Source organism: Lissotriton helveticus, chromosome 4_2, assembly GCF_964261635.1.
Source record: "Lissotriton helveticus chromosome 4_2, aLisHel1.1, whole genome shotgun sequence".
Taxonomy (NCBI): Eukaryota; Metazoa; Chordata; class Amphibia; order Caudata; family Salamandridae; genus Lissotriton; species Lissotriton helveticus.
The window spans coordinates 114,915,582-114,926,909 of NC_136064.1; the positions used below are offsets into that span (position 1 = coordinate 114,915,582).

General features: G+C 41.4%; 1 protein-coding gene across 1 annotated transcript in view; it reads right to left on the minus strand.

The window, feature by feature from the left end:
* The window catches only part of LOC144752066 (nicotinamide N-methyltransferase-like), a 128,025-nt gene extending 124,398 nt beyond the window's left edge, over window positions 1-3,627 (minus strand). The window contains exon 1 of the mRNA XM_078640017.1: window positions 3,467-3,627. Within this exon, the coding sequence (XP_078496143.1) occupies window positions 3,467-3,614 (148 nt within the window). The 5' untranslated portion in view covers window positions 3,615-3,627. The remainder of the gene's footprint in view (window positions 1-3,466) is intronic.
* Between the last annotated feature and the right edge of the window lie 7,701 nt (window positions 3,628-11,328).

An 11,328-nucleotide genomic window follows, 5' to 3' on the forward strand; every position in this document is an offset into this window, starting at 1 on the left:
TTGATCCTAACAAGTATAAGGTCCTTAATATGTGCATACGTTGGAGAGCTTAAAAATTGTTACCCGGCAAACCGTGCCATTTCTATTCTCATGACAAAAAACATCTATTAATTGCCGTAATTCTAAATAGAAGACATCAAAAAAAATATCTTTCAGGAAAGAAGAAAAAAAAAGACGTGCTAATATGTCTCATCACTATGGTTTTAAATTATAAATATATTAGTAACTCTAAAGCCTACAGGTACCCTTGAAGGGAGTGCCGGCGCTCGGGCGTCGGGAAGATTAAGCAAGGAGTTGCCCACAGTGACATAGTGGTGGACTAACATGCCACTGGAGCCAGGAATTGAACTGTGAATGCTGTTGTTCGAATTCAGGTGTCATAGCTGCGGCCTCACACTTTTCCCACACTTATATGTTAATTACTGTTAATTAAGTTTTAAACATCGTTAGATTATAACTTATAACAGACTATTGTTACAGTTAGTTTTTCACTACAAAAAGTATGCACATGTTTTTAAAATTTACTTAAAACAATATAGGTTTCAGGGACATTGTAGTTAGAAATTAGCATTTAAAAAACCTTTGAAATTCACTGAAGAAAACATAGGTTTTACAGACGTTATAGTTAGAAATTAACCTTCAAAAAAACATAGAAATTCAATGAAAAAATGATTGGTTTCAGGGATGTTATAGTGAGCTGGACATTGCACTCGATCAAAACCATAGAAATTCCACCATTATAGTTAGTTCAGCTAACTATAACTCACACCCCCGCAATGCTCTGCTCATGAAGTCACATATTGCATGATTCATGGCATGGCCAGTGACATCATTGATAACATCACTGATGACATCTTAAATGACATCACTGATAACATCACAGATGACATCATCCATGTGATAATCTGAGGCACCTCCTCACTCTCTAATATAACCTTTGATACACCCACAGTAAAATACAGACATCCATTTTTGGAACCATCAAGACACCAATACAGTTACTACATATGCACTCATTGATTCCTAGGTCTATATACTCATTCACCGATACAATCACTTATGCATGCAGTCGCTCATCAATACAACACTATCATATGTACTTATACACCTATTCAGACACTCACAGACCGCCACTCATCCATGGAATTACTCACACACCTAATCAGTCATGTTAAAAATCAATGACACTCCCATTTACTCACCTATACAGTTATACACCCACCACCTCACTAATTCATACAGGTAGTAATGCATGCTTACTTATATATATATTCACTGATACAAGTACACACTCATCCATACAGCCACTCTCATAATCACTTACTCTCACATATAGTTATTTATATTCACCATCACTCACATATACTGCCTTTTACATGTGTAGTTACTCACATGTACCATTGAGACATCCATTTACTCACCAACACCCATACCCACACTCACCCACTCATAGAGCTGTTTCCACATGTACTCTTGAACCCATACACCCAGTGAATCAACTACTCACACATCTATGCAGAGAGTCACACCCTCGAACCCTCCCACACCCCGACTCAGGCACCCATACAAATACTCAGGCAAAGAATCAATAACCCATACAGACACTCATGTAGCTACCGACCAACCCATGTACCAGCTTACACAACAACAGACAGACTGACACAGACAATCACACAGTTTATTCACTAACCCATGCATTCAGTAAGACATGTTTTATCAGTCACTTATACAATTTTTCACACACCTTCTAAATCCTACATCCAGACACTTATACACCCACTCATTCTTCAGTACATCTTGGCATATATATATATAAAACATACTTAAACTTTGCAGAACACGCAGTCACTGGATGATGTCATCAGTGATGTCATCAGTGATGTCATTTGAGATGTCATCAGTGATATCCTCAGTGATGTCACTGACCATGCCATGAATGATGTAATATGTGACACAATGAGCAGTGTATAGCAGGGGCGCGAGTTATAGTTAGCAGAACTAACTATAACAGCTGAATTTCTCAGTTTTTTTTATGAGTTAAATGTCCAACTAACTATAACGTCCCTGAAACCTGTAGTTTTTTCAGTGAATTTCTAAGGTCTTTTAAATGGTATTTTCTAACTATAGCGTCCCTGAAACCTTTGTTTTTTTAATGAATTTCAAAGATTTTTTAAATGATAATTTCTAACTATAACGTACCTGAAAACTGTGTTTTTTTCAGTGATTTTCAGAGGTTTTTTAATGCTAATTTCTAACTATGCCTACAGAGGTAGGACATACACACACACACATATATGCAGCAACAGACATGAGTGTATATTCCAGGGCTTGTTCCCTCAGTAAACTCAGCAATCTCTCCTGCTTTACTCTATTCATTGTTTGCCAGAACTGTAATTGGAAGTAGAAAGCAGCTGCTTCACTGCAGACTGTTCAATACCAGCATGAAGCACTTCTTCACAATATTTTCCTCTTCCCTGACTTAACAGCCCAGGGACTGCAGTTTCTAAACCATCATTTATTGGGCTGGGCCTTAGAGGGAGCAGGAAAGGGGAAAATCCTCAGTGACATATATGGATTATGTCAATTTAAATTTCTATTTTCGGGCTGTGACATATAACTATTTGTTTTAGGCTTCTACGTGTTATGCATTTTTGTAGTTATTTTCATTACACTGCTTCTGTGTTCGATTGAGTAAATTATGTTTGTGTGCATCGTTGTGATATATTTATACATTTAATTGAATCATAACCCAATTACTTGACTCAAAAGTTTTTACATTTCTGTTTTTGGGCTGTGAAATTTAATAATTCATTTTGTGCTTCTACCTATTATAGTTTGTTTAATTTAACCTATATATTGTTCCACTCCAACAGATATAAATTACAACTAGTCCTAATAGTAAATACCGTAAGAGATCAGTAACATTTGCAAATGCAACTCAGGAAAAAGGTTTTTGGGGGAGAACTGGTAGATATATGACATTTAAAAACAATGTTGGTAACATCCATTTTAAGTCCTTCACCCATCATAAAATTTACCAGTAAACACATCTCTTGCCTTTCTGTGCACAATACTCCTGTACTCTTTTTTAATAGCAGGTGAGTAGACATCTTATGCAGGCCTGTGCTAAATTTCAGTATAATGAGCACAGGTTAATAAAGACAGAGGTGAGGAGGAAGAGGAAGTGCATGATGGGACAGTATTTACAAGTCCTTTGTGGTGGCTGCAACACAATGTATTGAAATAGAAACACTCTCACCCAAAATGTAAGCTTTATTCTTACCCAAAATGTAAGCTTTATTCTTACCCAAATTTCAATGATGCATCACAATCTATAACAAGCATATCAGCAAGTGGTTTGGACAAATATGCCAGACAATATCAACACCACTTAGTTTATCTGCTGCCAAAAGAATTGCACACATGCTGCTGTCTGCGGAGGAGCAGGGACATGAGTAATACGTACCTGATGAGAAGAGTTTGATGAAATTATTAAAATTCTGAACAATCGTATCATTATAAAAGGCAGATTCAGGTGTGAAATATCTCTCCTTCATCTTTTGTGGATCATAACACTTTTCATAGCGCTCCTTGTGGCTGAGATTGGAGGCCATTTCTCTGGTGAAGTTACTTCCTACCCTTAAGTCTCTGTTACATGCACTCGTGTTATATAGCCAGAGATTTTACTTTTGAATGATCTTAGAAAAGAGGGAAATGTTTACATATGCCGCTTATTCAACTTCAGGGCACTGTTACCTGCAGAGTCAATAACCACACAACTTTTATTTTCAGCCAGTGGCTGTTTTTGTGTTTGTACTGTTTCTGAGTGCAATGAATTTACACAGGATGTCATGGGAAAAGAAACGCTTTGTTGGACAATGCAAGCTGGAATCGCTGTTTGGCAGGTACAATCGCATTAATGGATCAAGCGTTGGTAGAAAGTTGAGGTGTGTCAGAGGTGTGAATGCGAGAGAAAAGGGGTGATTGCAGAGTTAGATAATAGGAGGGGCATAAGTGTTAAATGAGACGGGAGTGAGATGATTGAGTGTGGGATAGGGAGAGGGCTGGAGGTGTGGTTTGGGTAGATAGGAGTGAATGTAGTGTGAGTGTGAGAGGGTTGGAGTGGATGGTACGTGAGCGTAGTGAGAATTTCCAAGAACATGGTGAGTTGTGAATATGATAGTGCTTTCATTTAGAGTGTTGATACGGAAGGAATTTAGAAAGCATGGTTAGGTGAAAGATGTGGTTCGGGGGGCTTGAGACAGTGAATTTTGCATAAGGATGTATGCTACGGGAGCCTGAGATAGTGAATGCAGTAATAGAATGTATGGAGTGTAAGTTAGAGTGGTAAGACTGGAGAGTTGGGCGCTGAATAAGTGTGAATGAGGAGCGCGTGGAGATAATAAACACAGTATCATGGGTATGTAGGGGTGAAATTAGATGGTTATTATTAGATGGTTATTCAATAGTAGGATGTCATTGGTTGGGTAAAACAATAATAACAATGTTAAAGATTAACAGTAAAAGATGACATTCAATAATGGGTGAACTCGGGTTTTGAATTTTAAAATGACGAGACGGTCAGCATTGATCATTAAATACGTAAAAAGGTGGCATATTGCAATAATAGTGAATGTTGTATTGTTCATTTACAGTTACCCCTGAAGAAGGGCCTGTAAGCCTGAAATGCATTGGAGCTAAATAAAAGAACACTGCTTTGAATTCACCATGCGCTCCCATCATGTTCTTGAGCAAGGTCCAGATGGACACAACTTGGGCATGAGAAGCTTGTGTATCGGCATGGTTCCATAAATGTGGATTGAATATGAAGGATGATGGAATTATGGGCAAAAAATTGTGTAATTTGGATTAAATTGGGTTGACATTACAAGAGTACTGTTGTGATTATACAGTTTTAACATCAAAATCACTTCCAGTATGGCATTGACTGAAAATTCCATGCTGTGCTGGAACTTCTGTGCATGTACACGGGGGCACATGTTGTTACCCGATGTGCATTCACAGGATGTGAGACACAAGGGTGCCTTGAAGGACCCATGCATTTCCTCTCCACAAGGAGGAAGAAACACCATAAAAATCCTGGTTGAGAGGAAACTTTTAATATGCTTTTAGGGACCATTGTGCTCCCGCTAAGCATTTGGATTCCTTTGGACTGCTGTGCTACCACCAGGGAACAATGGCTTCCTGGTGATGTTAGTGATCCTAGCGCAGCACGAACACTTGGATCATATAGGGCATCGTAAGACCACCACCTCCACCCCACCATGAGTCTGGTGGATTGAAGAAAACCAGACTCATAATTAGGCTCTGAGTGTGCAATTCATTATTCCTGTGAAGTGGACAGTATCACACAACACTTTAATAACAGTTAAGTGACTGGACATTATCTAATTCCCTGGGCATGATAGATCTCCGTCAGAATTCTGGTGTGGTTGCTCCTCTAAAGAGAATTTTCTAGATTGTGAACTCATGCTGCAAAATGCATGCTGGTTAGAAGTAGGGCACGGTGCGTACTGATAAGCCCTTCTGGCCATACACAGGCCTAGTTAATTCACAAGGATTTTTATTCTTTCTTTCTTATCATGGCTTAAATGTGTTATTCCAGAGCAGAGCTTGTTGCTTTATATAAGTCCACCTACATGATCGAACCCGTGTATACATCACCTGAAAGGAGCCCAAATGTTTCAAGGGCAGACCTCTCTTGAGGTATCTCTCCCTAGCCCTACAAGGGCCAAGGCCCCAGTAATTGTCTCTAAACATCTGAAGGCTATGTATTTTAATGCACGATTCCAAAACATGTGTTGGAAATATGGACTCTCCTAGATCAGAAGAAACCAGATGTCTGTTTCATACCTGAAACTTGGCTTCACAAACAGGCATCTCTGGATATAGCCATTGCCTTTCCACCATCATATAAGCTAGTAAGGTTGGACAGAGCAGTTGGGAGAGGACGGGGACTAGTAATTGCTACAACAGGTATATTAGAAATCATCATTGTGGACTCTCTGTACCCAGATAAAGAATATGGTCCGGAGCCTTAGCTTATAGACCGCCTGGATGCAAAGCTAATTTTGTGAATTGGTTAGTAGAATTTATTGCGCCCTGTGTCGTGGGTGAAAATAATTTCATCCTCATTGGGAATTTTAATTACCATGCCAATTTAGCACTGGACATCGACACTGACCAATTGATTACATCCCTGCAGACACTAGGGTTGGAGCAATTGGTAGTTGGGCCTACCCATCAGGCTGGCCACACCCTTGACCTCTTGTTCACAAACTCTACTAAGATTGTAGTTGGACAACCTCTACTGCTTCTTTGGACGCATGTTAACTGTGTATTAGGCACCTACTATTGCATTGTACTGAAATTGCGGATGATCTCAAATGGTAACCAATTGAAACCCTGAAGCCACTTATACAGGGCCTAATCGTTAGCCGCATGGACTACGGTAATGCCTTACTGGCCTCCATAAACGAAGACCTCTTCTCCAAACTACAGATTCTGCAGAACACCGTGGCCAGATTAATCCTGGACTTACCTTCAAGATCACCATCCTGTCCCAACTTAAAAACCCTCCATTTGCTGCCAATTAGGTTGAGAGGACAATACAAAGTTCTTTGCCTATCACACAAAAGCATCTATGACACAGGCCCTGGTTATCTAGGAAAATAACTGAAAAAAATGTCAGCCAGCCAGAACTTTGAGATCAAATTCTAAACTTATTTTAATTCCTTTACGGGTTCGCACTGTGCGAAATGGTGGCTCATCCTTCCTATCTTGCCCCCCATTTCTGGAATTAGCTTCCGTCATACATCTTGTCTATTCCAGATAACCTGCGCTTTCACAGAGAACTAAAAACATGGCTGTTCCCCAAATGATGTGACCTAGAACCTTGGTTTGTTGATCTGTCTGCAAGCGCCCTGAGTTCTAACGGTGATATGATACTCTTTGACTTTGACAGTACAAATATTTGTTCTTAAATTATTCTAACATTCTCTTATTAAGACCATTGTTTTCCATGCAGGTGCACAAACTATGTATAGTTGTTACTGGAAGTACACTCCCTCATAATCATTGCAATAATGAGAAATCAAAAACCACTATTTCATGCTATAGGAATAATAAAAAGGCAGCTTGGAAAAATATACCAGTACTATGAAAGATATAGTGCAAATACAGGGGGTGGCATTCTCAATATCACAGTTAAATCATCTCATCTCTCTTCCTGATTGCTTTTCAGTTCCTTATAAAATTATACAATTAATAACAACGACACATACTTCTATCATGTAGAGCATCTTTAAAAATGTCAGGCAATCCATATGAGTTCTAAAATTGGATTTCCGTAAGACCGTCCTTAAAAACTGAATTCTGGGATCAGCATTTATTTAATAAGCAGAACAAGATAAAGTGACAAGTGCCTTGTTTGCTGGTATGATCTCACTGACAGGGGGGTTAAGGCATGTGACAAAACGCATTCAACAGGAAAAGGGAGAACTTCAAGAGAGTTAAAGAGCAATGGCAAACTGGGTTTATTACCCAGAGTAGATATTGTTCTATATTAGCAGTCGTGGAGATGAGGCCTTCTGAAGCCTTAAGTTAGAGTGATGGTTCATAAAACACATTTTAACTATCTCTTTATTTTTTTAAGTTATCTGGGCATGATTTGTGAACAGATTTTTCAAAGCTAAAGTTTCGAAAGTTTCCTTCAAGTAGGTGAACTAGGAAATTTGGGCCACCCCATTCAAAGAATATCAATCGGAGATGCAAGATCAGACGACCTCTGCCTCCGGGTGTGTCCAGGTCTTAATCTACAATAGTAAAGGTAAGTAAGCCAGTACCCATACGCAGTATGTCTTCTAAGCAAGCCTAGCCCAATTCCCCATGGCATATCAATGTGGCAGTTTCTGGTGGCGCCATTATTAACCTCTGCAAAAAACTATGTTCCACCTGCTGCAGGGGATCGTGTGTGCATACCCACATAAAACTGCTTTATATGCTGCAGCAGAAACACATTTGGCTATATAAAGGTGAATTAATTCTTTGATGGGTTTCTGTCCTCTGGGAGAATCTAAAAATTGCCTCAATATTATTTTTAAATAGTTGTACTGTGGCAAATACAATTGTTTTCCAAATAAAATCATTCATTTTCTCTAGAATGGTGTTCCCCATTACAAAAAAGGGTTTGATTTAATGGGTCATATTAGAGACCTGTGACTTATTATTCTAGGTTTCCCACATATATCGTAAAGATGCACAATAGAGTTTGCAACTGATTTGCTGTACAGGCCAACAATACGGCCTTGTCCGCATGGAGTAAAATGGGGATAAATTGGCTGCCCATTCATGGAATGTCCTTCCCTTCCTTTACCAGATGTTTAGCAGTTCAATTAATATTTAGAAGAGACTCGACTGTCCTCCTGAGGTGAAAAGCCGGGAGACATACTGTATGCTGCTGTAATTTTACCTGTTAAATACTTTGATTACTTTGATTTTTCGCCGGATTTTAATCGTGCTCACCTTGCAGTATCTGCAAACACAACAATGATGGACAGAATGTGGATCAATGTCACACATTCACCCCAGTCCAAAGATCTGGGCCCAAATCCATCGTTTTTCCACTCCACACCACCCTGGGTTAGACAATGGCGATATGCAAATCAGCGCTGACCCTGTGCCCCATGGGAACAGTCCAGTCCGAACTACAAAAGCCATGTCCTTCCCAGAACGGAAACAAGCATCCGAGGAGGACCGGCCCGGTTTCGAGGTAACACCTCTCTTCAGCCCGGCTAGCTTGATTCCAGTGGTGTGGAGTGCCTGGGACTCACGTCTGAGCATCCCCAGTACACTTAGAGCGGTAACTGCAAACACAACAATGATGGACAGAATGTGGATCAATGTCACACATTCACCCCAGTCCAAAGATCTGGGCCCAAATCCATCGTTTTTCCACTCCACACAGCCCTGGGTTAGACAATGGCGATATGCAAATCAGCGCTGACCCTGTGCCCCATGGGAACAGTCCAGTCCAGTCCAGTCCGAACTACAAAAGCCATGTCCTTCCCAGAACGGAAACAGTATCTTGCACCCAGCTCACCCCGCAGACTCCCTTCACCCAGCCGAGATAGGCGCTGAGGCTGAAGGAGACTGAGGCGCTGAATCAGAATAGCGGCCATCTTAGGGGAGTAAATGCACAGCGCTCTAGCGCTCTAGGCGACAGCAGGGACTCGTGGGGCATCGCGAGACTCGACTGTCCTCCTGAGGCGGAAAGCGGGGAGACATACTGTATGCTGCTGTAATTTTACCTGTTAAATACTTTGATTACTTTGATTTTTCACCGGATTTTAATTGTGCTCACCTTGCAGTATCTTGCACCCAGCTCACCCCGCAGACTCCCTTCACCCAGCCGAGATCGGCGCTGAGGCTGAAGGAGACTGAGGCGCTGAATCAGAATATCGGCCATCTTAGGGGAGTAAATGCACAGCGCTCTAGCGCTCTAGGCGACAGTACAAAGGCAGACGGGCATGCTTCTGCGTAGCGGACGCCATCAGCGGGCGCGCCTTTGTTGCTCCGAAGTCAAGCCAAAGTCCAGCCCGTCTGCGCCCGTCCCCGCTGAGTACGAGCCAGGGGCTGGGCATGCTGCTCAGGTAATCTCCAATAATCAATTGCCTAGAGACCTCATAATGTCATTGAACAAGCAGCCCAATTGTCATCAGGCTCTTAACGTAGCTACCTGGGTAAGGCCTGTTAGCTGCTATGGCTGTAAACAGGTTTTTGAACCCTACCAAAGACCCAAGAGGAAAGGGGCACTCAAGACTATAACTGGCGGACTTATAAATGCAAGATCTATGTTCAAAAATGCACTACATGTGCATGACCTAATAGTAGAGGGGCAGCTGGACTGTCTGTTCATCACCGAGACATGGTTAAAAGAATGGTAAAATCTGGACATTGTACACGCTCTCCCCCCCCCGGGTTCTCAATCCAGAGATTGGATAGACCAGTACAGCGTGGTGGAGGCTTGGCGATTATTCACCGAGACTCTTTATCATGTAAGATCACGGAGCTAGTTGATATTAAAAGAGCAGAAAGTATCTGTTTCTGCCTTCAGCTCCATGATTCGTTTACTTTCGCTGGGGCTCTAGTATATCGCCCAACGGGTCAGCAAACTTAGTTTTTGGAAAGCTTGGGGGAAGTGCTGAGCAATCTGACACTCAAGTTCTCTAACTTTACATTATTGGGAGACCTGAATCTCCACCTGGATGACAGCACCGATCCGACTGTAATCTGTTTCAGAGACATAATGAATGTTCTAGGGCTAACCTTGAGAACTGTAGACCCGACCCACAGAGTGGGCCATATCCTGGACTGTATTTGTTCCAACTTAAGATTTGATTAAAGTAGAGCCCCCCATGACACAAACCTGGTCAGATTACAAATGTATCGCGTTCAGCATCCTAGTGGACAGTAGGGGGGTAATAAAGAAGGAGGTACAATGCTGTGGGAGGAACTCACCACGTTAGGGTAAAATTGTAGATCACTCTGACTTTCTGAGATGGGTGAAGGAGGGTAAACCCATCCTGACAGGGAATACCACCACAGACAATCAGCAGTTTGGGGAATGGATCAGTGACATAGGGAATCGGATGAAACCCTTAGGATCAGATTGCAGACCCTGCCCTAAGAAGAAATCGCCGCCCTGGTTCTCGATAACTCTAAAAGTAACACTAGGTGAAGTTAGAACACTAGAACGTAGATGGCACCGTAATTAGGATAGAAAAGAATATGATGTGTACAAGGTGGCCAGGAAGCACTATCACGCTCTTATTAAACGTGCAAAGGCCGACTTTTACACAGCAGCTATCGAATCTACAAAAAATAAGCAGAAGGAAATCTTTAGAATTGTCAACAGTTTCAGAAATTCTAAATTCCTGTCTCAGGAAATTCCAGCATCGCAGTCTCTTTTCGACTCCATAGCCAGCTATTTTGAACAAAAAATACATAACCCCACTAAGGATTTGTCCCCATTCGAGCCAGTTGATTCAGAAGAAATTATTAAGGATGACACAAATACGGCCTGCCTGAAGGCCTTTTCCCCGATTACTATGGAGGATACCCGCCATGCCATATCCCTAATTAAGTCAGGATCCCCTTTTGACCCATGTCCACCGGTCTTGTTAAAAGCCATGATAGAGGAGGCAACCCCCATGATAAATTCTATTATTAATTCGTCACTCCTCTCAGCTGAGATTCCAGCACAATGGAAACTCGCAGCCGTAAAACCGCTCCAGAAGAAGATTTTAC